The sequence below is a fragment of the Sebastes umbrosus genome, chromosome 9 (genome assembly GCF_015220745.1).
Source record: "Sebastes umbrosus isolate fSebUmb1 chromosome 9, fSebUmb1.pri, whole genome shotgun sequence".
NCBI lineage: Eukaryota > Metazoa > Chordata > Actinopteri > Perciformes > Sebastidae > Sebastes > Sebastes umbrosus.
In genome coordinates, this window is record NC_051277.1 from 15,790,244 (window position 1) to 15,817,955 (window position 27,712).

The following is a 27,712-nucleotide window of genomic DNA, read 5'->3' on the forward strand; positions in this document are numbered from 1 at the left end:
CAGTTACATAAGCCCTTGTGCACAAAAGAAACAGTTTTACCATATTCGTAAGAACGTCTGCTTCATTAGTGTACATCTATTTCACTCTAGCTAACAACCTTACTTTAATCAACTAAACCTTCTCTGATTTCTAGCTTTAAACTCTTAAACTTGCCTGTAAACGATGTAAGAAATATTCTCGTCTTCCCTGATGCATGACGAATGAGGAAATTAATTTGCAAAAGTCCTGCCGAGCACAAAAAAAAACAAAGCACTCATAATTAAGCATAATTAGAACCTGACCTCACATGGCGTTTAATCTCACTTTCTATTCAATTCATCTCGTTTTGTGTCTGGTTTGCCTCGAGAAAAAAAAAGCAGCAGCATCCTCAGCTGGTATGAATATAGGAGAGCAGAGGAAGAAAGAGAATGAGACAGAAGGAATGAGAGGGTGGGGAGGTGGGACAGTCAAACCGGGAGGATGAAGATAAAAGAAGAGGGAAAGAATGGTGTGAGGAGGCTAAAAGTGGGGCAAAGAAGAGGGAGGACAGCCACAAGAGAGCTCAAAGGGGAGAGTGAGGTGAAGCTACCAGGGAGGGAAAGCGACAGACCAAGACAGAGAGAGAGAGAGAGAGGCAGTAGTAGAACACGTTCAAGCAAAGATATAAATAAAGTGATAGAAGCAAGAGTGTGTGTTTCTGTGTGTGTGAGCGTGCGTGTGTTTGTTTGTGTCCTGGCTCGCCTCCCGGGAGCAGACACTTCTGTCCTGCCAAAGTTTCACTGGGTCTACCACCGTGCCAGGGTCAATGCAGACACACACACACACACACAAAAACCAGGGCACGGCATGGGATTAGCCACCAGTAGAGAGACAGAACTGGGGAAATAGACAGAGAGAGAGTGAGAGATGATTGAAGGTGAAGGAACTAATAACATAGTGACGGTATTTGAGAAGCAGGTGAGCGCTAAAGAGAACGGGTGAGAGAGAGAATTGCAGTAAAATGAGATAGATAAATCAGAGAAAGGCAGAAAGAGAGAGAGAGAGGGAGAGAGAGAGAAAGAAAGAGAGAGAGAGAGAGAGAGAGAGGAGGGAGGATCACTGGGCTCCGCGAGCATGCGAGGATCAGTAGCAAGAGAATGAGACGGAGAGAGAGATAGAGAGCGGTAAAGGGTCGGAGGAGAGCGCTGCTGAGGACTAAAGGACTATCAGGGATGAGAGAGAGACACCGAGAACAAGCATGCGGACCAAAGGGGAGGATGAGAAAAAGGTAAGTGACTGATAGAGCAATGAAAGTGAGGACAGTTAGGAAAGAAAACAGTGTGTACAGTAAGTGTTGTGTGTTATACTGAAATGTTTTCTTCTTGGTAAAGATGCTCTGTTACAGTAGGACCCTCTGAGGAATCTCTCCAGTCTCCTAGCCCGCGGCTATAGTACTTTATTTTCAAAGCAGCTCATTCAAGATTTAAGACACTGGCCAGTGAATGGAGGTATACTGGTGATAATGGATTCAAGCCGCAGTGAGCCAACTGGACTAATGGACAAAATCCTTACAGGATTAACCTCTGGACCCCAAAAAAAACAACAGTGTCTGGCTTTGTTTGGGCGTCTTGTTTCCTATAGAAAACAAGTGTGTACATCTCTACTTCAGGAAGGCTGTTTAAGGCAACTGTGTGTTTATTTCTGTTTAAAGAAGCGGCGTGATCACATCATCACAGTGGGGATATATGTCTATGTGTGTGTCTATGTATGTGTGTGTGTGTGTGTGTGTGGCAGGTGAGTAATCCTATCCATCTGTCACAGTGGGATTTGCTGCATATGATTACGTCTGTGTGCGTTTGTTTACAGTATGTGTGTGGCGCTTATCTTGTGTGCGTTTAACCATGCAACATTAATTACAACTTTTGCTTTTAACAAGGATTCTAAATGCTTCTGTTAATTTACGTATGTGTGCGAGAGTGCGTGTGTGTGTGGCTATTAAAAGCCTCTGAAACCAATCGTCAGAACAGCTAGTGTAGCTTTAATATGGGATTATATTGCAATAACCCTTCTCTTATACACTAATGCCATCCTGTGCATCTCTGTGTGTGTGTGTGTGTGTGTGTGTGTGTGTGTGTGTGAAAGAGAGAGAACAAGCAAATGTGTTCAGGGATCTAAAACTGAGACAGCGGGGATATATATGTGACCTCAGTGCACTTTACCTTTTATATAACCTCATCAGTCAGATAAGAACAGAATTTACATAATACGTATGTATGTGTGTGTGTGTGCTTGTGTGTCTGTGTTACAATATCAAACATTGGCACAGACACACACACATCAAGTCCAAAATAGAGTAAGGAAGTCTTTCTTTTCTTATGTTGTGTTTTGGACTGCTTTCATATTCTATATTTTTTTACAGAGAGATCACATTAGAAATGTTGAAGACGAAGGTCAAAATGTTAAGTTTGCTTTAAAAATATATATAAAAACATTAACAAATATTGGACCTATAGGGATGGCAGCACATTTGTTGCTAAAAATATCCTAATACATGAATATACAGGGAGCTTGTTGTGGTTATTAGTGATGCATAAGAATATCGCTGAGTGCATTTCTCTGTTTTTATGCTTGGATGAAAGAGTGATGCATAACCAACATACTGTATGCTGGCAGGAATTTAATCCAGTACTAATCAAATCTCTAAAGATTTCTATTCAATTTCAACTAGAATGTGCTTTATTAATTCAGATTTTGTTATTACTTTAATGTTTTCTTTTCCAATATTTGGGAGTGTTGTGTATTTGTTTGAAGTCGACTGAGAGAAACAAACCAAAACTTTGAATTATTTTGGCAACATTTCAAAACTTTGTGTAAAATGTGCTTGAAAGTTTATTTACATGTCTGGTAACATGCATATATTGGAAACAAGTGCAGCACAGAAAGAGATAATTTGAAGGGGTATAATGCAAATGACTGTCTATGGGGAAACCCAATCAATAGGTTGTGACATTATACGCCACTGACTTTAATTACATCACTTTTCTCCTGAGAATGATGGCGAGATAGAGAGATAAAGGTTAAAGGAGATTGACAGCGAGGTAGAGTCAAAAGAAATGTGTGTACTTTCATATGCATCCTTGTGTGTGTGTGTCTGTGTCACTGACACTCTGCTAATCAGACAGACTGTGAAAAGGTGATGAGATGCGGTGAACGAGAAGAGGACTAGAAAGTCAGAAGGGCAGTTGAGATGGATGAGGGAGAGGGAGGGATGGAGGGCAGAGAGGGCAACAGTATGGAGAGGTGAGAGGAGGAGAGATAGACCGGGGGTTAATGATGGAGAGATTGGATGGGATGTGCGGACAGGATGAGTGATACGGCAGAGGAGGGAAAGATGAGATGAGAGAAGAGGAGAGAGGGAGGAGAGAGCAATGAGAGAAGGAGGACAGGTGAAAAAGGAGGGATAAAAAGATGAGTTGACAGGAAGAGAGCAAAACAGGCTACAGTATATCACACGCTGATAAGATGTACAGTATGTGGTCGTCTAACTTTGACACTTTGTTCTCCTCTGTTGGCTTACAGGATCTAGTTTCCCCCCCTTTATTGTGTTTATCTCTGATTATCAAATATTTGTCGGCAAATACCTCATGAATATTCAGTTTCACTAGGTTTCTCTGCTCTGCTGCTCAGCGAACACACATTCCTCTAGCCAACAACAAACAAATGAATTAATCTGGCAGATGGATTTGTCAATGATACGCTCTATATTTCACCCCGTTTCTTGTTACAGGTACCTAACTGGTTGTAAATAAGCCTGCGCCATAAAACCAAACAGAATTCAATTTTTTTTCTCTGAGGGCCAGCCGACTGGAACACTACATCACACTGAATTATGTCCTATTACCTCCTCGTAAACAAGTAAGAGGGGCTAAAAAGGATTCAAACTTTTAAGGAAATTTATCTTTTTCAAGATAGGTTTGAACAGATCTTCAATTAATTAATTAATATATGTGGAAGTGCAAATGATTTATTTATATTCTGATCTAAAATGGTCAATGATCACTGGGTGGAATCCCTTAAACCCTGCAGGTATATAACTTATAACTCCTACTGGTGTTCATGCATGCAAGGTGCAACTGACAAGACTCTTTCCCTTTCAAATGACTTTTAATTAATATATTATCATTATCTGAGGGTTCATCAGGGAAAAGCCTCACACATCCAGACTAGTCTGCCTCACAGGTCTAATGAAGAATTAAGTTATCTCTGGCTAAATTCATTTCCTGCCTTTGTCTAATTCATGCATAACTGATTAAAACATGTGCACACACACACACACACACACACACACACGGCAAAGTACATTTCCTCAGAGGAGTTTGTCCAGGGGCGAGGACTGTTGGCTCACAACAACCTATAGCTTTGAGGGTCTCTAGACACAAAACTCAGAATCCTGATATTCATTCATGTTCGGAGCAAAGTTAAATTCTCATGAGCAACACAGAGATGGTGTGGGCCAGATTGGAACGTAAATCTATCATGAACACACAGTACATAATGTGCGGTAGAGCAGTGGCTGCCAAAGTGGGTGCCTTGAGGACAGGCCAAGGGTGTCGCAAGATTTATCATACTGTTAATTTATGGTGCTTTTTTTAATAACGTTTCAAAACTTTCAAAATGACTTGATAACTCACGGTTGCCGGTTGTCACAGTGACACAACATGCTTTCCGGCTCGGGAAGTTGTCAGGGGCTCAGCAGAACAGAAAAGTAGTGACGGTCAGAGCAAGCAATGGGAAGATTTGACACGGTGAACAGAGCTCAAAGAAATGATGACACACCTCAGCCCTCGACACAGTCTGAGACGAGCAACAGAACTAACATCAGACTGAACGCTACAGCGGGGCAGTTAAGCGTAACAACTGTGCATTTAGAGATAAAAGCAACACATTTGGCACAGACGTAGGTTTATATATTATGAAAAGATATAGATATCGGGGCGCTGCGAATTTGGGGCAGCCATTTTTCGTCTAGATTTTATACACTCTATATGACAGGCACTACTGCCATCACCCGCATTACCTTCACCAACTAGCTGCGGTTGGACAAAGACAGATGAGGGTCTCATCACTTGCTTGCACAGAACTGTGTCTGTGTGAAGGGGAGTGTAAAAAAGTGTTAACAATGTGCTGCTGGAGTATGGCATTTATTATTCTTATTCTTTTTTAAAATTGGATTAATTTTGGTCAAACATTCATGAAGTAAACCGGCCACCGTTTTCTATGTTAAATAACTATATACATTGCTTTTCAATGGCTGCCACGGCCCTCAGGGGCCAAATGTGCAGCACCCCGATATACTGTATATAGCTTTTCATTCAACATATAAACCTATGTCTGTGCCAAATTTGTTGCTTTTATCGCAAAATGCACAATTGTTATGAATATTTCAGTTTAGCTGCCCCACTACTCGGCTTAACACATCAATAGCAGGCTCACATGTCCCATTAAAAGGCCTGCAACCTAATCTGTTTTGTTTATTTGTCCTTGTACACCTTTAATGTAAGCTCATCAAGAAGAAATTAAGGAAATTCATTAATTCATGTTATATTAGGGGGTTGGTTGGTCTAAACAAGTTTTGAAACCATTGTTGTAGAGCACAGTCATTTTCTATTATTCTGTTTCTCATAGGAAACCTACATTAAGCTCTCATGTTGCAAGTTGCAGAAACCGTTTCCTTTGTTTGCACTAGCTGCCTTGAAGAGACACGTGAGTCTCTTGCTATCAGCGAGGCGCACGTTATCTGCCCCAAACAATGCTTCAATGAGAACCAAACTTGGATTATGCAGGGTTGGCTGAGATACTTGGCTTTTGTGAGATGAACATATGCCTTTGTGGCTTCTGGCTCTTCAGTTGTTGAAATGCTGATTAAAGTGCACTGTCCCTGAAAAATACAGTTGAACCCAATTAAAATGCACAGCAAAACAGACTGTGGGATGCTGAGCAAGTTTCCGGGTTGATAATCATTTCTGGACCCTTCCTTCTGTCGGATGTGCAGGGATAAATGTTAAATTGTACCATGGTGCTTGAGAAAAGGTGAAACCAATTATGGAGACAAAAGAAATATGGATTTAAAAAGTGTATACATGCTGTACTGTATGTCTGCAATGCTGTATGCAAATATTGGACATCTGCACACACAATATTAATTTACAAGCAGAAATGAAACCAATATTTTCTACTGCTACTAATATGGACAGAAAACTAGGCTCTTTTCTCAGTCCCTTCACTGTACTTATTACCCACACACACGTACCTTAATATCCCATCAGAGGTAAAAGCTGCCCTTATATTTCTAAAGAGCTGAGAAAGGATTCTCAGCGATTCTGCTGAGGTCTCCTTTTTTAGCATCATGTTCGTTCAGGTGAAGCAGAGCAGTCGTACCTGTAATGAGCTGTTCTGTCCAACTGACCTGTCTGACAGCTTGTCTGCTGATCACGCCGCCAGTCTTTTTCAGCCGTCATTCACATTAAAACAAGTCAGAGAGGGGGAGGTCTTAATAATTTAACAGCTAGCTCGCACTCTTACTTAGCAGATCGTTGTTGCTACCTGTGCTGACATCACTCCAGCTTCTTCCTACAATTATTCACTGTCAAACGCCTCCGCAAGCTGTCTTGGAATTATGTCTGACTTTGTGCTAAGATTTATAGCTATGGAATAATTAATACTTACTCAGATTGATTTTTAGGTTGTACTTTAACGGGCTCAGTTTTAAAGCTAGAAAACTTAAGGAATCAATTGGTACCAACCATGTCATTCTAGCTTGTCTTAAAGGAGGCTAAATAATGCTCCAAACTTACACTAAATTTTGGTGAGGAAAAACTGGCATGTTCATTTTCAAAGGGGTCCCTTGACCTCTGACCTAAAGATACAGTATGTGAATGAAAATGGGTTTTATGGGTACCCACGAGTCTCCCCTTTACAGACATGCCCACTTTATGATGATCGCATGCAGTTTTGCTTAAGTCATAGTGAAGTCAACACACTGACACTCTGACGGCTGTTGTTGCCTGTTGGGCTTCAGTTTGCCATGTTATGATTTGAGCATATATTTTTTATGCTAAATGCAGTACCTGTGAGGGCTTCTGGACAATATTTGTGATTGTTTTGTGTTGTTAATTGATTTCCAATAAGAAATATATACATACATTTGCATAAAGCAAGCATATTTGTCCCCTCCCATGTTGATAAGAGTATTTAATACTTGACAAATTTCCCTTTAAGGTGCATTTTGAACAGATAAAAAATGTGCGATTACTTTGCGATTTATCAAGATTAACTATGGACAATCTTGCGATTAATCGCGATTAAATATTTTAATCGATTGACAGCCCTAGCTGAAATAGAAAAGTTTTCTTTTGTTACTTTCAGCCCAGACAGCAGACGAAAAAAAAAACTGACTACAGTACCCAAAATGCCCTGTCTCAAAGGGCCAATAAAGTGCTGCGTTTGTTCTGTTCTGGAGGTGAGTGGGCGATGGATGGCGAGTGAGAAAAGCAGTGTGATTACGGAGCAGTAAAGCGAGTCTCGGTCTCCCTAAAACACACACACACGCGGCCCGTCAATCGGTGGTTGAAAAATGAGGCTCACCTTGAAACGACAGGGGACTTGATTCGCTGGAGCATTCAGTGCTCTGTTACCACTGCAAAGGCGTGGATGTGAACACACATGTACACACGCACACACACACGCACACACACACACACACACACACACACACACACACACACACACACACAAGGCCTTGCTGAGACTGTCTGCATAGTAGACATTTCCTGAGCAGCCCAAATCCACCAACTGGTAAATTAAACTCGTTGCATGTATAAGCAGATTTCATAAAAAGCTGCACCCTGTCAAGAAACCTCCCTAGTGTTTAAAGGCTGTGAGTGTGTTTGTCTGTGTGGTGACAGATGCTCAAGCACACTTGCAGTGCGTATTGATTACTGGCACGCCGTGCGTCTTCCTTCCTTTTAATGTCTGTCTCACTCCTCTGCCATGCTTCTCTCTTTATTCTTTAACGAACTCCATCAGACAATTTAGGCAAACGGGCCTTTACATCTCTTCCTCTCCTCTCACACGCATCACTTTCATCTCGTCAGTGATTGTTCTCCTTCATCTTATCCCTCTGCCACCTTTCACTCTCTGTGCTTCGGTCTCCTCCATTCTCCTCTTTTGTCGCCTCCCCTTCATCCCCCCTAGCCAACAGTGTCACCTCCCCTTCTCCTCCCCGCTCGTTTTAGAAAGCCAGAGGTGCGATGTGGGCGAGAGACTAAGATTAAATATAGAGACGGTCTGATTTACTGTGAAACGCACAGTAAATCAGACACAGCGTGACAGAGATGGAAAAGGGGGCGGCGAGTGGAAAAGTGCGACAACAAACACGGGTAATGATGAAAGACGAAGGCGACGGGAGGAGAGTGGTATCCAATAAGAAGTAGAGAGAGAGAGGAAGAGAGTGGTAGAAAGATGAAGAGAGACAGGCGTGGGAATCAGAGAAAGTGACTTCTGAGGATATGTTGCCACTTTCTGCCTGACAGCCTGCAGGTCAGGGGTGAAGAGTGAGACATGAGATGGCTGGCACACACACAAACACACACTCACACACACACACACACACACACACATAAATCGGTGGTGACATCAAGGAGACAGAGAGAGAGAGAGAGAGAGAGAGAGAGAGAGAGAGAGAGAGAGAGAAAGTTTGTTGCAGCAGGTGTCTGGTGTGGCTGCTGGTGGATGACAAATGCTTGGAAATGAGCTGCAGTGAAATTACCTTCAATTGACTTAGTCTGAATCCCAAGGCAAACTGCTTGACGACACAAAACACACACTCAAACACGCACGCACGCTCCAACGCACATCTGCAGTCCTCACTCTCTCCGTCGCACACAGAAACGCTGGTTCGCTCTCTTATTCTCGCTTTCCCCCTCTCTCTCTGCAATTTCTTTTCGCAAACAACACATCTCAGTCCATTTCTCATCCAGCCCCGTGACTGCGGCCTGCTTTGCAAATAGATTTCATTCTCACACACACAAACACCAAAAAGGAAAAAAAAAAAAACTCTGGGTCAAGACCTTTGTGGTCCACTCCAGGTCCATAAATGCCACAGTTACCATGGCAACCGATCATAAACAGTCTGGACTGTCAATTATGTGTGACCTCCCAGGCAATGTGGCAGTCCTTGAGCCAACACACTGTCAAGATATTCATATAAATAGCATCAATATGTCACTGAAGTAGAGATCCTTTGATCTATAGTGCCTTACGTAAAGCGCTTACATTTCGACTGGCTGTCAAGTGAAGCTCTCGAGCACAAATGTGTCCCGGGAACTTTGTCACGAGCACCAACTGTGTGACAGCGACTGCTGTTGTTTCAGCTGAGGTGTAGAAAGTTTCATAAACAAGGGATACAGACAGGAAACAGTCTAATTTTAAACTGTTCCCAATTCTATACTTCTGCCCATGGGCAGGCCCACCAGCATAATAAACTGTGTTCGCTCAGTTTTAATATTTAATGACTTTAAATGAAAACTGAAACTCCAAAGAGACTGACAATATTAATTACACTTGCTGTCGGGTAAAAGTATGAATATAAGGGCTAAAATGCCCATTTCTATTCTGCTCATGCTGTCAAAACAGCATGTGACACCGGGCTTGAAAAAGAGTCGATATAGGTCACACAGAGCGTTGCTTTGAGGGGAATGTGTGCATAACTCTGATCCTGAATACATATGAACTATGAGTTCAGCAGTCAGTAAAGTCTCACCCCAGTTAGTATGAGTCCACTAGTGAGAACATATTTTAACCGCCACAGGGCTACCACTGCTGACGGGCTGATTTCTAAAACTTCTGGCACCAAGCCTTCTAATGAAAAGGGTTATTTTTTGGTCAGTAATCTCATGGGTTCTTAAACTAATAGGTGAACAAGGCCATCCATCCATCCATTATCTGAAACCGCTTATCCTATTCAGGGTCGTGGGGGGGCTGGAGCCGATCCCAGCTGACATTAGGTGAAGGCGGGGTACACCCTGGACAGGTCGCCAGACTATCACAGGGCTGATACATAGAGACAGACAACCATTCATGCTCACATTCACTCCCACGGGCAATTTAGAGTCAACAATTAACCTAACCTGCATGTCTTTGGACTGTGGGAGGAAACCAGAGAACCCGGAAAACCCACGCTAACACGGGGAGAACATGCAAACACAGAAAAGCCGCAAGCCGGGTTTGAACTTCCGACCCTCTTGCTGTGAGGCGACAGTGATAACCGTGCAGCCCTGAACAAGGCCATATTTCATTTATTTCTAAAACTATTGTACTGTTCCAACCTTGACCCTACAGCAAGGATTTGTGTTGTGATGTTGCACCAGCTGGCATAGAATAAACTCTTTCTCTCTCTGTGTGTGTGTGTGTGCCAGCTGGTTTAACATCACACACCATCTGCAATGAAAGGACAACGCTGTGGTGAAGATAGGAGAAAAATAAAATAAAATATTGATGGAGACATAAAGAAGATTTCAGTCTGCTGACTGATGCCTTGGGCTTGCCTAATTTCATGAACAAATTATCTTTTGTGACCAGTTCTTTTTGCCTAGATGGACCATTTCACAGTTGTAAACATTCCAAATGTGTCCCAGTTTATTTCATGTTGCAGTTTATGTGAATGACAGGAAGTAAACCTGGACCCAAGCTGTTGCCTAGCAATGCCATTCTGTTGAATTGGTCTAGACATTTGTTGTACAGCACCAATATTCAGGAACCAACAGCATATTGGCTTCTCGAGGTGGATAACAGTCTGATTTAAATGTAGGTGGATAAAAAGAAATTTGCTGAAATGTCTAACCTGGATCTACAACATGTATTGATGCTTGTATTTTATGCAGAGCCACTTTGTAGTCACACAACAATTGCACTGGATTACAAACCAGAGCACTGCCAATTACCCTCAGGAGCTAAATGTGTGTGATGATTAGGGGATTCCATTAGTTTAAATGACTGCTCATTTCTAACCTGACAAATATGACTCCAGCCTATTTTCTTGCTCTTAAATACAGTATATTGAATTTTGTATGTTTAAACAAACTCCATTTATTCTCTTATCTGTGTCTTTTCTTCTTTGATGTATCCAGCCAATATGTGCTGCAGCAATGGCCCAATTTCCTCCTGAGGACAAATTGGATTTATTGCCCCAATTTTATCAGCTAATCATAGTGTCACATCAAGTGATATGAAGTGATTAAGGTCAAATGGTTATTTTTGCTCACCTCGTAAATAATCCAAAAAGTTTGACCATGTACATCAATAAAACCAGATAAGGCTTTGACATAATCTAGTTATGCATTACAATTGGTTTTCCTGTCCAACAAACAATTAAACAAAAAGTAAATTATATATTAACACTGAGTTTAGGCAACATGCTTGTTGGGGTGGGTAAAAAAAATAGATTCACCCATGTATCGCGATTTTTTTTCAAGATTTTGAAATTGATTCTTTAATGCCAGAATCGATATGTTTGCTTCTTTTGAGTCTATATGGAGGTAGAAGGAAGTCACTGCTTTCATTGTTGTAGTCTGAGTAACGAGACATCATATCCGTTCCGTATTCGTCAATCAAAACAAATCGCAGTCGGACATTGCAGGAAAAGCAGAGCTCGACGTCATGGCTAAAGCTGCATGCTAACTCTGTCAGCCGTTACTCTCTTCTCCGTGGTCAAATCAGCCGACGCTACAACTGTAGAGCATCCATATACTGACATTTCTGTTATATGTTATATTTTTGAAAGTAAAAGTCCCGAGAAGTGTATGATTCAACTTTTTCTCATAGTCTAGTGTTAAAAAAGTTAACAAAAATTGCAAGAAATTGTAATATTGAATCACAATACTCGTAGAATGGCAATACATATCGAATCGGCACCCAAGTATTGAGATAGTATCGAGTCAGGAGATAGGTGTATTGTCCCAGCCCTAATGCCTGTCTACCTTAATGAAAAACAGGAGGATAGGCAGAAACAATAATGCAGGGTTTAACATTATGCTGAACTCATTAGACAGATTTCCAAACTGCTTCCATGAGAGATGTCGAGGCATGATGCATCATCAGTTTACATACTGCTGTGGGAGGCAAACAGAACCTCATTTGAGATGCGTCACGCTCTGTCACCACGTAATAAAAGACTACAACAACATCTGTAGTCCTACATTTTTAAGATTTAATGACATGGCTCCTGGGGGGTGTGTGCAACTTGAAACTTATAGAGATACAGACAGTATTACCCTTAAGATATCCCTAGTCTTTTCTGTTCCCTCAAGAGGAACAGCTTGATGAGATTTAGAGTGTTGCCTCTGTAACTCCCACCCACCTGCTGGTCTAATAAGAAGTTGATAGAGTTCCATCGATCAGGTCAGTGTGTGCATTCAGTCGAGGTCAAAGCTTTTATGGTGCTTTTACGTGCCTAATGTCTGTGTCTTCTTGCCAAACTGACCATTAATACCCTGTCTCCCTCCTTTTTTCTGCTGTTTCCCTCATTCATTCATTCTCTCTTTTTCTCTCTCCCTGCAGAACAAACCCGCAATGCCCAGAGAGAGAGAGAGAGTCCATCCAACTTATCATCTGCGGGCCACTGGTTAGAGACGGAGAAAAGCCTCGACAGTGATGTCCAATCAGAAGTAGCTAATCTAGTAAGGAGGCCATTAATGGCAGACCATTGAGGGTTTAAAGCCTTATTGGATATTGACTTCCTGTCTCCAGCTTCCACATACAACCTCACAGACACTAATTAATTTGGGTAAACAAAAGCTGGAAACATTCCCATGTTTTATTGGATGTAATCCTGCTGACGTTGGCCGATGTCGCTGCTTGCCTCCATCCCGTTCAGCTCCTCAGGGGGCTGAGCCGACCTGCAGAGGAGTATGGGCAGGAGGGTGGCTGACCCAACTAATCCAGTGCCTGCGCTGGGGGTTCCCCTGGCCGGGGGGAGATGGGGGCCACTGTGCAGCGTCGGGGTGCAAACATCTCCCGGACTGCGGACTCTCCCCTCCATCAAACGACACGGCAGCCAACCAAGCAACACACATCGGCCACTCGCCATGGCAACAGACAAAACAACGACAGTGGAGACAGGGGGAGTTATAAGAAGTGACAGCAACAGTCTCCCGGTGTCCAAGGAGACGTCTCAGAACGAGATCAACAGCCTGACACAGGACGACATGGGGTCACAGGGGTCAGGCAGCGGAGTTTACTGCCAGATCAAAACTATACGGACAAACCCCAAGGACACAAGAGACAAAAGGACAGCTCGGTATACAAATGGCAGTGTGGTAGCCTCTGACGCGGTGGGAGGGGTTTGCACTGAGGCCACAGAAGGTAAGGAGCCAGCCCGAGAGAGGAGGAGGGTGCAGTCTCTACGAGGGGAGGGCCATCGCTCCGTATTAAAGACGGGGAGTGGTTGTACGACCATGCATGCCACCCCACCGCGGCCCTGTCGAGTGATGGCGAATTCCCCACCCAGCCTTTGTGGGACATGTGGGAGGAGACGATCACAGATTACACCGTGCACAGGCGCATGTCGCAGGAAGGCTGTCAATCAAGTAATAGCCAGCCAGACTTTACCTAATCCGCCGCGGAAACCGTCTGTGGCTCAGTCAAGAAAAGAATGCGCTCTGGACTCTCAGCCTTGCACTAAAAACACGGACACATCAGTAAAGACTTCTCAAATACCGCAGCTGTCACACACTATACCAAAAACACACAGCTCACATTCCAACCACACGCCAGACGCCCAGAACAAAACAAAAGAGTCAAAGCAGCAGACGAGGCCACGTTCTGCAGACTTCACTCTCTACAAGGACTCAGCCACCCAAACAGCAGACACACTCACGCACAACGATGCAGACAGGACCACAGCTACCACACACACGCAACGACCACACACACCATCTGCAGAAGCATCAGAGCCACCTTCGACCGAAAAACACAAGCATGACTTGGCTAAAATCCAGCACACTGATGAACACACACACCAACACACATCAGTCCGTATCACTCCTAAACATCCAGCTCCTTCCCTTCAAAGTGACTTAAAATCTACAGACAGCCCACCTCTCCCAGCAACAAACTCTCCCAAACCCGCTTGTTCCAAACCGGCCACCCCTGTAGCGCAAACCAAAAACACCCCCGAGACCACAAACACTCCCAAACAAACATCCTCAGAACGGATCAAACTCAAGGACTGCGCAAAACAGAAGAGCAAATCATTCGACGACCACACTCTGCCTTGTAAGACTCATATGAAAGCACAATGTAACGGGGCTCCAGGAGGGTTGGTGGTCGGACCCGTGGGGAGCGCGCCACGCGGGCTGGAGAAGCAGCTGCAGAGTGTGGAGGAGAACCTACAGTCCAATCAGGAGAAGATCAAGGTGCTTCTCAACGTCATTCAAGACCTGGAGAAGAGCAAGGCCCTCAGTGAAGGGTGAGAGAAGGGAGTTAAAGGGGACATATTATGCTTTTTCACTTTCTTTTAGTGTGTCACATAGTTTTTTGTGCATGTAAAAGGTCTGCAAAGTTACAAAGCTCAAAGTCCACGCCAAAGGGAGTTACTCTCCCCCACAGAAACACTGGTCCTGAGCTGCCTGAAACGCCTTGATGGAAGTCCCGCCTTTTCTTCTGTAACGTGGTGATGTCACCAAGTAACACACTTTGTCTAGAGGCTAGTTTGGCACGCCCTCGAACAAAGCTAGTTAGAGTGGAGCTACCAAAAAGTTAGGTTTGGCTGACCAATCACGACAGTGGGCCAGCTGACCAATCAGAGCAGACATAGCTTTTCGGGAGAGGGTGAAAAGAGGTGCTGCAGCACAGCCGGTATGAGAAAAGTAAAGCGTTTTCTTTTTTTAATTTAAATCATGTAAACATGTTCTAGAAGATACCCAAATTACAAGTATGCACCTGAAAATAAGTATAATAGGTCCTCTTTAATGGGGGGAATAAGGAGACAGAAGAGGAAATGGAGGGGATGGAAGGAGAAGAAGAGGAAAAGAAAAAAATAGAAGATGTTGTGTGAAATGAGACAAAAGAAGAGGGTTACAAGATACAGAGTGAAAAGAGGCATGAATGAAGATAAGGATGAATACAGAGATAAGAGATGAAGAAGAGGTAACGATATTCATTGTAATAGCAAGCGCTTCAGTGAGAGAGAGTGAGATAGAAGAGAGAGCAGAGGAAGAGAGGGCGTCAGGGGAGTGCACATGACTGAAGAGAGTATATTTGAGTTTTTATAGCAATATATACCGACAGGCTTTCAAGTCCGTGTAATAGATTTTAAATGTCAGGCCGTTGGAGAATAGCTGTAGTGTGTGTGTTTGTGTGTGTGATCCAATCCTGTGGGGATATACGATACCTGGCAGCCTGTAGTCAATGCTAGTACATCCTTCCTCTGTCCCTTCATCTTATATACCTTAAAGGGGATGTACTCCCCATGGTAACCGTGTGCCTGAGAGACATTGTATATTGCCCACCAAAGCAAGCTAATCAGTACTTTCTTTCTCTCTTCTGCTAATTCTTTTATTCTCCTGCTCCACATCCTTTGTTTCTCTCCTCGTCATGAGTTCCAGTTGGCTAAGTTTCCGTACTCACTTCTTTTCAAATCGACGCCCTCCCCTTTCTCCGAGGCTCTTTAACCCGCTTCAAGCTATTCATGCCTTTCTCCACCTGCGCTCTCGCATCGCGCTTTCCTCCATTCTTAATTCATACCCTTTTCTCTCTCCTCACCTTTATTTCTTTCTTCACCTCCCGCAACTAACAACGGGGAATCGCTCCATTGCCCCCTCACCATTTTCTGATCTTCTCCCTTCTCGCTGCCCGACAACCTGTCCATCACTCTCCCCTGCTGTCATGTGTTAGCTGTCACTCTGTTTTGTTTCTCTATCGCTCCCCAATCTTTGCCTCCGCATCCTCCCCACCATTTCACCTTTACTGTCAGTAATTCTTCTCCTTTAAGTTTATATTATATGTCTTTCTCCCATCCTAACTTTCAACCCCTTTCTAGCCGTCCTTCCTAATCCCTCATGCCCATTAGTTCTTCTCCTCCTCCCAAACAACCTAAAACTAGAGTTGTTCCGATACCGATACCAGTAACGGAAATGCCTTCGATGCAGCCTAAAATGTCGGATGTATCGGCGAGTACGCAAGTCTATGCACCTATCCGATATCACGTTATCATATCATTTATCAGCTCATTTACAGTACACAGAAACAACAGCAACACGTGTCACTCGATACCTGATCCGTACATCCTGCCCGATCGGTACTGCACGTGTGCAACTCTCAATAGAGATGTGAAAGAAGTGAGATGGCTCACTCGTTAGCTACTTCCATCATCAGCTCCTGGAAAAAAACGATGATGGCAGTAGCTAACGAGTGAGCCATCTCACTTTGTAATTGGAACATCTCTACCTAAAACCAATTCCTTACCCTTTTGCCTCATCTTCTCTTCAATAATCTTTCTTTCTGCACCTGAACTTCCTCTTTACATGCTCATTCTTATTCATATGTTCACATGTTTTTACCCTCCTTCTTTCTGTTCAGGGTTAACAGATGTCTCTAGCTCCAGACTAATCCCTATCAGATTACCGTTGAGAAATGCAATTAATGTTCAAGCTGCACAATAAGGCTCCTAAACTCAGTGTACATGCTGTCCTGCCCGGTGTGAGAGACTGTATCAGAGTATCATACTGTATTCTCCAGTGTGTGTGTGTGTGTGTGTGTGTGTGTGCTCATGCCTCATACTAAGTGTGTGATGAGTAAGGTAAAAAGGGGTAAAAAAGCAAACAGAAGAGAAAGGGTGAGACAGAAAGAGAGTAATTGAGAGAACCAGCAAGTAAGAGGGTCTACATGCATCTGACGCTGAGCCAGAAATGAAAGCACTTTAAGTGGGCCGCTGTGATGAAAGTATCGGCTGAGCTAAGAGGTTGTCGCTGTGCTCAGCTCCTTGTTTTCTTTTCTCTCCCGAAGCAAATAGTCATCTTCTCTTGCTGTTGTTGTCTTTGATAAAGACTTGTGGGAAAGAAAAAAATGATGCCAGTCACAAAGTCTCTCTCCATGTAATTAAAATGTCTATTTTATCAACATAAATCAGCTACTCCCTCATCTACACAGTTCAGTCAAAGGGCAGCCAAAATATCTTGGCAAAATGAAGCTTTCCAATTAAATGGCAGTCGGCATGTGCTTGTCAGATGCTTTTATCTGACTTTATTTTGAGTCTTTTGCTCTGAAGTCTTGTTCAACCTTGACAACACGGTTTGCATGTGTACAGTAATTATGTTTTTTTGTAATGCACAACGATTTTTAGTATAACTATTTCCTAGAATGAAAGACAATAAGATCATTTTCACTGAGTTCTCGGCTCGTGATATTGGTGTCATGTAACATTCGGCTCCCAACTAAACCTACCTACCAGCTCCATTTCCAAAAAATGATGTTCCCATACAACTGAACTGATTTTTTCAACTATGTTTCGAGGTAAAGGTTTTTTCTCCTGGTCACAGTTTTAAACGCATGGTCAATGTTGTAAATTGAAAACGAAACAAAAACACAACTTAATTAGGTTAAGGCAACAAAACTACTGAGTTAGGTTTAGTAAAAACATCATGGTTTGGCTTAAAATGACAATGTGAACAGCGGTCTCCTGGGGCAAAGTCCAGTGTTTATTTCACCCATCCACCACAACTCCCAGCCCCCCTAGTGGACGATCACGCTTGTTTTACTCGTTATTATACCATGCAACTTGTAATAACGTTATTATTGGTCATGGCTAGAAGGTAACACGCAACTTGCAAAAACTCTTGCAAGACTCGCTGCTCGACGACCTATCCTAAGCTTAACCATTCAAGGTCAAAGCCTAACCTTAACCATTCAAGGTCAAAGCCTAACCTTACCTATTCGAGGTCAATGCCTAACGTTAACCATTTTGCAAGAGTTTCTTAATTTGCGTATCTAGAGATGACCTGTAACTTTCATTAACGGTCCCTCGATATTCTACATCACCTGCTCTGCACGTCACCTGTTGTACTGCATCACTTGCTGTGGCCGTCTGCGGACTTACAATCATATTTGACATACGTCAAAGACAAACGTAATCCGGGATAAAATACGTTTCCTTCCAAACGTAATTGAGAATTCAGTTTAGTTGTATGGGAACGTAATTTTAAGGAGACAGGGCTGTACCTACACAGTCACTGCACACACCGCTCCGTGGTTATTTTCACCTGCCTGGAATGCCAAGCAGGCAGCCCACCAGGACTATTCAGGTGATGTCCTGAATACTCCTGTTGGGGTACATCGCATGCACTAAACATCACAAGCTATTTTGTGCCCTCTGACAACCCCCAGAGAACACACCTGATGTTGCTGCATTGAGTATGTGTAGGTGGAGGAACCAATAAAAATTGTGACACCGGCAGTGAAGAGAGCGAGACTTCTTCCAGTAAAGAAAAGCAAAGGCTGCTGTTGGTTCAAATTGCTATTTCCACAACTTCTTTCTCTGCTGTTGAACATCCGTGTACAATGTTAAGTCTAGAAAGACTTTCAGTGGTTGATACCAAATCCTGATATTTATAAGATATGACTGAAATAACAACATGATATAAAGAAAAAAAGGTGTTTGTAACATCAGATGTGTAGGTGCCATCTAGATTGCACACAAGTATGTTCAATTAAACTCGTTCTGCAAGTGTATGTGAATGTTTTACATCTGTTGTTTCTGCAGCCGCAGCTCGTACAGAACTGGTCAGGACATAAACAACTGCCCCACCTGCCAAAAGACAGCCTGCATCATCTACAGGTAACCTGATCAAGATAATGAGCTTACTGCATTACATAACCCAACAATGACAACTCATTCTTTCCTGCAGCGTAATAAACAGCCCTGAAATTTCTCCTAGACAACTGTGTATGCCTTTTGTAGCCTTGAAAATGTTCCATTTCGCATTTGTTTTTCTCTCAGCTTTTCCACGTTTTATTTCTTATTCAGCACCTCAATCTATTTGTTTTATTTTTCATTAGCCTTTCTTCCTGCTACCCTGCTGTCTCTGCCCTTTTCTCCCACTCTGATAATTGTACTACTCAAACAATGTATCCCTATTATAGGAAAAAATGCGATTCTGTGAGTGATCCCCCTCATTAATATTGAAATGAATGCTGTATTCTAGAGATTAGACGAGCACGCTCTCTCCAGGAAAAGTTATTTACACATAAAACAACATTCTGTGCAAACAAGGAAATTAATTCAGCACCTAAATGATGCGTCTTTCCTGTTCCAGTTGTCCCTTGTGTGCGTGACCTAAATCAGTAATTGCATTCATAGATCCTCCACAATTTACAGAGCTGCACCCTCACAATCTGATACCACATACTGTAGTTTAATCCCCCCCATCACCTCACCCCTTATTCTCATCTTTTCATTATGTAAATCACTCCATCCTTTCATTCCATGCCTGCTCAAGCTCTCTTTCTTTCATCTCTAACTTTCAATCAAACTGGTTTCCTCTGTACATCCTTGCCTCATTCCATCTGCCACCTGCCATCGCTATAATCACCTGTGCCCTACCCAAACTCAAAGTCTGTCTGTGCACTGCTCACACTAGATGGAAATGTAGGTTTTCACGTATACAGTACGAAGGACACAGAAGCAAAACAAAAAAGAAAAAATTGCTGTAACTGGAATAATTCGGCATCAAAACCTACTTTTAGTCCACAACTTTTGTGTCAGACCAAAGCTTAATGCTATTTCTGCTTGTTTACAATCATACGTATATAAATCTCCTTTGCAGGCCACAAGGGGGTAAAGACACATTTTATTACAGGGCCTTCATCTCTCCAGTTCTCTGTAACTCACAAAGACATTCGCCCCCAAGCAGCACCACATGCATTCCTCCTGTATACTTTCACTTTCTATAACTCTGTTGTTTAATCTCTCCATCTCCTCACACACTTCTCCAACTCCCTCATCATCTTCATCTTCATTCTCTCCTCCCATTGATCTTAATTAACACAGGAGGATCCTTAGCCAAGTAAGTTGTAATGAACTCCAGTGGGAAAGGACTGCCACGTAACATAATCATCCATCCATATATTCATACAGATGTACACAGATGGAAATTAACACACATATCTTCCCCCACTCTACACAGTCGTATGCAAGCACGTACACACAAAGATGAAAGCCCTATTGTTCACAAAAAGCATTATTCTGGTAATTTTTAAATTAGTCTACTCTTCCAAAAGTATTTCCTCACATAAATATGATGGAACTGAATTTTAAATAAGCAACAAAACACAGAAAAATACTATCGAAAGCTCTGAACATAAATAGATTAGCAGTGTAAGAAAGTGGAATAGAGGAAATTAATGTTTACAGGACATAAAGTACTATTATTTTATTTCACAAATAAACCTACTCTGTAATCTAAGAGTGATCATGCAGTACAGAGAAACCAGGCGGCACCTTGTATGGTAGCCTCGACCACCAGTGTATGAATGTGTGTGTGAAAGGGTGAATGCTGGCTTGTGTTGTAATGCGCTTTGAGTGTATGCTAAGGCTACGTTCACATTACAAGTAAACGTGGCCCAAATCAAATTTTTTTGACACATATCAGATTTTTTCAGAGTAGTGTGGACAACGATTTTTTTTCCAACCAGGTCTGGGCCACTTTTATATATTGTCCTAAATCTAATACATATCCGATCACTGGTTAGAATTCATGTGCGTTTTTCCACATTATACTTCACTGCACAGGTGAGGATCACTCACCATATAGTGTCAGAGTGGTCCGTTGAAACCACAGAAGAAGAATCTCTCCCTCCACAGAACTATATGGCAGTGCGTCATTGGTTTATCAGACACTGATGATGTCTGCTACTCTACAAAAAAGGCTTTTTCTATATTACTGAGTTCTTCTGCTAAATTCGACTTCATGTTTCCCTCAGTAGAATTTGATTTAATAAACCATCAGTTATAAAAATGTGTAAACATTTATCACTGCATGCATTTATCTGGGAAACATCACATTTATTCACTTTAAATGGAACTAAAATTAATACAGAATAACGTTAAATTATGTTTGCCGAATGAGTTAGTGTCTGTTTATGAGTCGTAAGAAATCATAAATTATCTTTAAGAAGAAGTATCTTTACTGGTAAGGTCGGCTCCGTTAAATTTAACAATATGTCAAAGGAGGTTTTTTTCCGAGAGTAGGAAACAGTTGAAGACTTTATTTGCCTCGTCAGTCATTTAAAATGTAATTTAACTTATCAAACAGGCTTTTCACAATTCACTCAGTTCTTTTGATGATTCGTCATGTTGCACAAAGCAGAACTCTGATTTAATGAAATGATAAAAAATGCGTGGGCGTGCTAACTGGCATGTTTTCGGAGTAACGTCACATATCTTACTTTGGTTTATTTAACTTAGTTCAAAGAAGAGCAGTTAAAGTTAAATATCAGCTGAAATGAAAAGTCACAAGACTAGAGAAGCGCTTTGCAAAGTGCAGTCCATTTACCATTTAATAACAGTAATTAAGACATTACAATACTTTCAAGGCCCTGAACTTAGAAATCTTCAGGCATTTTGGGTGATTTTTAAGGGCCTGCGGCTACCCTGATCTGAACAGTGTGTTGCTACTTCAACACTTGCTCACATCATTATCATCCAATTCAGAGATTTTCTTTCCTGCTCCACTTTTCCTTTTGTTTTCACACATGCAAATATAATCATGTATACACACATGCTAATTAATCCAACAAAAATAGGACTCAGCTTTTATCGGTGACGTCTGTTCGCTCATTTCATATGCATATACTCGCATGCACGCACTCACACATACTGACAAACTGATGTACTTCACGCTACGTGGAAGATGTTAATTACTTGGACGGATGTGCAGAATCTCTTTCCTAATCATTTTCCACTCATATACTGTATCAGTATACGTTTCTTATTACAAATATTATATATGCAGAAAACAGTTTCAGTGGCCCGTTGTGAGGAAAAGTCATAAGCTCCATTTGGTTGACTGGACAGCCTTATCAAACCCTCAGAGAGGATTCTGGGTAAAGAGGATGGGTGATAGGGGAAGAGACACACAGAAGCAGAGGATGAATTTACGCGTGGGACTGAAACATTCATCCTAATGAATTATGGCAAAAGAAAGTGGTTTTGATGTGGGCTGGCTGCCTGGAGATGTTTTGCCATTGTGAGTACTAATTAATCTGTATGATGAGAGACAATGGGGAAAGGAACTTTTGACAGCCCCTCTGTTTTTCTACTAAAGCTCAAACAGCTCAAACACAAACACACACAGAGACATACAGCATGCAGGCACATATACACACCTAACACACCATAGACATAGTATATATATGAAGTGGACGTAGTCACCGTGACCTCACCCATTGGTTTGTGGACTGCCGTTTTGAAGCCTTGATTTCGGCATTTTGGCCATTGCCATCTTGGTTTTTGCAACCAGAAGTGACACGAGAGGTTGGAGCTAAGCTCAACCAAACGCTGAATAAGACATTTTTACGACGACCAAAATGTTACAGTTATCTTTCATGAACTGAAAACACTCTGCGAAAGGGTACACCCAGACCGGACAACGGCGTGGTAGCAACCTGTCAATCACAAGATAGCCACGCCTTAAAGCATACCCTGCTTTATGGTCTATTTGACTCTAAATGGGACCATAATTTACTAAATGAACATCATGCTGTATTGAAGAAGACTTGAAACTAGCGATTGAGACCATAAACTCATGTTTACAATGTTTACTGAGGTAATAAATCAAGTGAGGAGTAGGATCATTTTCTCATATACTTATATACAACCAGACTTCTTTCTGCAACCCCCTGCTGGCTGTTAGAAAGAATGCAAGTTTAAGACACCTCCACATTAGCATCACTTTTCAGACCCGGAGGGCTACCTCCGGGTCTGAAAAGTGAAAAGTGCCTAAAACTAAAAGGTATTCTTCCACTCATACATACAGCTAATGAGTAACACAAGACATATAACACATCCATACATGTAAACCATAACGCTGTCCACTTCATGACCAACTTCCATCCTCACTTAAACCAAACAATGAAGGTTTGAAAATTCAAGAAGTTCTCACAAGAATAGAAGCAACGAGAACACACAGTCACGCACACAGCTGCTGAAGACGTCAGCTTGCAGACCAAATTAAGATCAGCAGCTTTTCCCCATTGTGCCGCAACTCCATGAACAATAGTGAGAGGGAGGTAGATCTGAGTAGAGAGAGGTAGTTAGAGTGGATTGAAAGACAGGGAGGATGAAACCGAGCCAAGTGTGTGGGTAAAAAGAGACCCGACAAAAGAAAAGTCCTCCACTCTAAAACAAGATAAATTGAGTGAATGTGGGACAGGTGCACCACTTTATCTTTCCATATATATGTGTTGTGTGTGTGTGTGTGTGTGTGTGTAGTCATACAGTAGAAACATCTCCTTAATCATTTATTCATGGCAGCCATCTCCCTTCCTCTGTGCACACCAGAGCTTTTACTTCCTCCTCTATCCACTCATTCCTTCACTCCCTCCATCCCTGCGCTCCTTCCATGGGAGCCGAGACTTCTCTGCCCTCCCCCTCTCCTCATCTCTGGTGGCACTTATTCTCTCCCTCTTTACCTCCCTCATGTCTTTTTGTTTCCTCCCTCTATGACCTCTCTGCCCTGTTTTATTAAAGTTTTCTTTCATTAATCCATCCCTCCGTCTCCCAGAGGAGAGTCAGCTTCTTTCCTCTCTCCTCAAACAAGCCCCTGCATGTTTCCCTTTTCCCCCTCAGTCAGCCGTGGGCTTGTTGTGGATGATGCACACATTGGGTGTCAGGGGAGCACATGTGTGTGTGTTGGGATGTTGGGATACTGGAGGGGGAAGGTGGGTTGGTTGCCTCTGCTCTCCATGCCTCATCATGCGGCTCATTAACTCCAGATGCCGAGCTCCTATGCAGCTCCACCCCTACAATCCAACTCAACACAAAATCCTGCCCACAAAAAAACACAGAGGAACTCAAAGTGTACTACACTATGACCCGCAGCAGTGGACACTTCAGAGAGATGGTGAGAAAAAGAGAGCGCTAGAGCAACGAGAGTTGGGAGGGGGAACGACAGAAGCATAGAAAAAGAAAGCCAAGAGGGTCTGCTTTGAACATATGAGAAAAGCTCCTTCCTTTAGCTCCTCCATTTTTGCAAATGTCCCTCTCCTGCTCTCTTTTTCATTCTCCTCCCACTCCTCTCGTCTCACCAGCCTGTGATCTACTGGTGCATGAAGAATACTATGGATGTGAAATGAGTGCTGAGTTGAGGCCTGTGTGAAAGTGTGTGTGCTGAAGGTGCATATATCGGAGTTAAAGAACACAACATGATGTTACACCTCCATATAAAACTGCATTATGTGCAAGTACATCCTGTGTTTAAGGTGTTGTCAGCATTTTGCAATACACTTTACATTTTAATGTCACTAAAACTCCTTCGCTCACCTTTATCTCAATCCCCCTCTCTTTCTAATCTCTCTTTCTGCACAGTAGACCTCCACCTGTCGTCACATCCCTCTGCTCATCCCCTCTCTCTCTCTCTCTCTCTCTCTCTCTCTCTCTCTCTACCACCCACATCTAATCTCTTTTTGTGAAAAATGAGCTATATAAATAAATTTGACTTGATTTGATACTACCCCAACCTATAAAGTATGCTACCTGCTGCCTCTCCCTTAACTGCTCTCTCTCTCTCTCCTCTCCTCTCCAGTGTGGAGCATGATTTCCGACAGCAGGAGGGACGCTTCCAGGGGGTTATGGAGGCCTTGGACGGGGAGAACGATGTGCCTGCACCCTCTCTGACCAAGCCCACGCTAGCCCCTTCATCCTCCAGCCGGCCCAGCACCAAGGCCCGTGTCAAGAAACTCCGCAAGAAGTGTTTCTGGTGGCTGTAAGATTTGGAAAAACCACAACAACCTTTGTGGCAATATGGCCCCAAAGTTTTGAAACAAAGGATCTCTCTCATGGTCTTGGGGGTGTGCAGTGTGTTTAAGTGTCATTCAAATCAGTGGTGGCCTCCTGTGCATCCCTGTAAATGACACTTTGTCCACAGCATTTCATCCTCAGCATTGAAAATATACACCAGGGGACCAAGTAGAGAAAGAGGAAATGCACTGAAGAAGGAAAACGGGACCGAAGGAGCTGCTTAACTTTCCTCTCTGATATATCTAAGAAGGAACAGGATCACCACGACCTCCTCTCTGTGGGAACCAGACTTCAGCGGCTAATTTGTGATTAACTTTTGACTCAAAGTGAGGATACAGTTTTTCCCATAATAATTCCGTAACAGAAAGATGAAGCATTGACACTTTTGGATGTGGCTGTCTAGACAGATGGACAGATGTATGAACGGATTTATGCCAAGATGGATTCACGCTACAGCCGGGAGAATGAATCCTCACAACGATTTTGGCTAAATCACAGCCATATGCATACTCTGAAAATCCAAGCAATTCAACAACTTATCGGAATACTGTGTCTTTGGGCGGCTTGACAGCAAAAAATTTGAATGTAGCAACAACTGAAGAGCTAAAGAGCATACGAGTGGAAAAGAAGCTCTCTGGAAACAAAGAGGCAGCTCGCTGGATGGATATCAGGGTTTTAGAGAGTACAGTGGAGACTGTTAAGACTGTGTTAAGAATACATTAAGAGACAATGTGACTGGCAGCTGATCACAGACTGACAGGCCGTGTCAGATGATTCAAAATTCTGTCAACATTGTCTGACAGAGTGATTGATTCTCTCCTTTATTACCATCCAAAATGGAAGTGTTTTGATGTAAGCTCAATCTTGTTTCAAGGATTTTCACACACATGTGCATACAAATACATGCACAAAAAGGCATACGCTTAAAAGGTACTAACACGCACATAGAGTATAATCACTGAAACACAAGGCAAGCACTCCACACACACACATGCAGTACATACACTTGTGAACCAATGCAAACTAGGGGTAGACCAGTTATCACTTCACAGTTAGTTATTGGCCTGTATTCATGTTTCAAAGTTGTATTAATATTTGCAAAGCCTGAGCTAATAAGGCACCTATAAATTCTGTATGAATTACTGTGAAACTAGCTGTGTATGTCTGCAGTTTTTCTTAAGTTCATATCGCATAACAGGTGAAGAGGAATGCTCTGTTGTCGTGCAACATATGGAGAGCCCGACTGTTTCAGTTTCATGTGATCTAACACCCGCCAACTGTGACTGTTTGCAGTTCCACAGTGAATACATACAGTAAATTACCTAGTCAATTAAACAGGAAAATACCATCTATTTTAAAAGTTATTCCACAATAACAAACATCATCTTATTCACATTAAATATACCATCGTTTAGGGATGTCACGATACCAGAAATTTAGTAGTCGATACCAATAAAAGTGAAATTCCACGATTCTCGATACTCATTTCAATGCCACAGTAAAAAAAAATTAAAAAAAAAATAAATCCCATGTACTTCAACATACACTCCTTTATTACCGTCTGCAGCTGTTTTTTGTGAATATGTTAATAATCCTTGATGATCCGCAGCAAGTTTCTTGCCAAAAACAAAATTTTACAAGATTACATTTGAACACATCATGATAAAGTTATAATCTACCCTCGCCCAATAATCATATTTACGGAATAGAGCTTGAACATTATAATGTAACTCAATGCAACCTCCATTAAAGTTAGCGGTTAGCTCCGTTATTCAGCCAAGGAGGACTGTGCTGCCCACCGGCTGCGAACAGCTAGCGTTTACTAGCTTTCCTCCTGCTGATTTCAACATGGATTTATTGTTCACAATGTAGCATTATCAGGGAAATTTACTATCATCTCCTGAACGACGGGACCTGTTAGTCTTGAGCCCTGATCCCCGCTACCTAGGGTACCTGTGGTACTGTAGAAAAATGAGTTCCGTCACATTTTCAGAATTTTGGCATCGACTTGGTACCGAAGTACCGCTTCTCGTGACATCCCTACCATAGATAATCATTACCATATCTATAAACTTGTTCTGTAGCATTCAGGCCACACTGCCAGTGCTAGCTGGTTCATAGAGCAACAAAAATCGATGCTAAAAACATACGCAACACATTTTACCAAAATGTAAAATCTGTATATTTTCTCAGGTCGACGTACATCATCCCATTTAAAATCATAACACAATTAGTAAAAGAACATAGTATTTTAAAACAAACAATATGTTGGCAGACATGTCTTTTATCTGAAATTAAAACTCAAGAATCTGTGCAAATCTATCCCTGTTGCAAACACACACCCACATCATTATTTTGCACACACATAAACACACACCATTTGCACAATGCTTAGTTCACTGCAGCTTAGAGGTTACTGATAATCTCACAAGTACCTACAGTACTTCAGCTGCTTCTGGCTGACAAGTTGCCACCAATTAGAGTCCTGGATGACACCACACTTACTAATCAACCATATCAGTGTGTGAGCTCCCACAGTGCCCCTATCTTCCTGATCTTCCTCTTGTATGTACAATAAAAGTGTGTATTTTAAACAAAATGTGCTGGTGTCAAGATACGTTGTGTTTCAGAATTAAATTGCGTAGCAGACAGGAGTCGATGGGGGATTGGCTTGTTTACGAATC

At 42.3% G+C, this 27,712-nt stretch overlaps 2 protein-coding genes across 3 annotated transcripts in view; one reads left to right on the forward strand and one right to left on the reverse strand.

Annotated features, from left to right (window-relative positions):
* LOC119494924 (dedicator of cytokinesis protein 2-like) overlaps positions 1-27,712 on the reverse strand; it is a 120,433-nt gene that overhangs the window by 35,972 nt on the left and 56,749 nt on the right. The gene's annotated exons all lie outside the window — the stretch shown is intronic.
* LOC119494925 (protein INSYN2B) lies at positions 343-27,627 on the forward strand. Its single transcript, XM_037781156.1, has 5 exons — positions 343-1,247; positions 12,575-12,693; positions 12,891-14,483; positions 18,774-18,848; positions 24,814-27,627. Exons 3-5 carry the CDS (start codon positions 12,925-12,927, stop codon positions 24,995-24,997), a joined length of 1,818 nt encoding a protein of 605 aa, XP_037637084.1. The 5' UTR covers positions 343-1,247; positions 12,575-12,693; positions 12,891-12,924; the 3' UTR covers positions 24,998-27,627.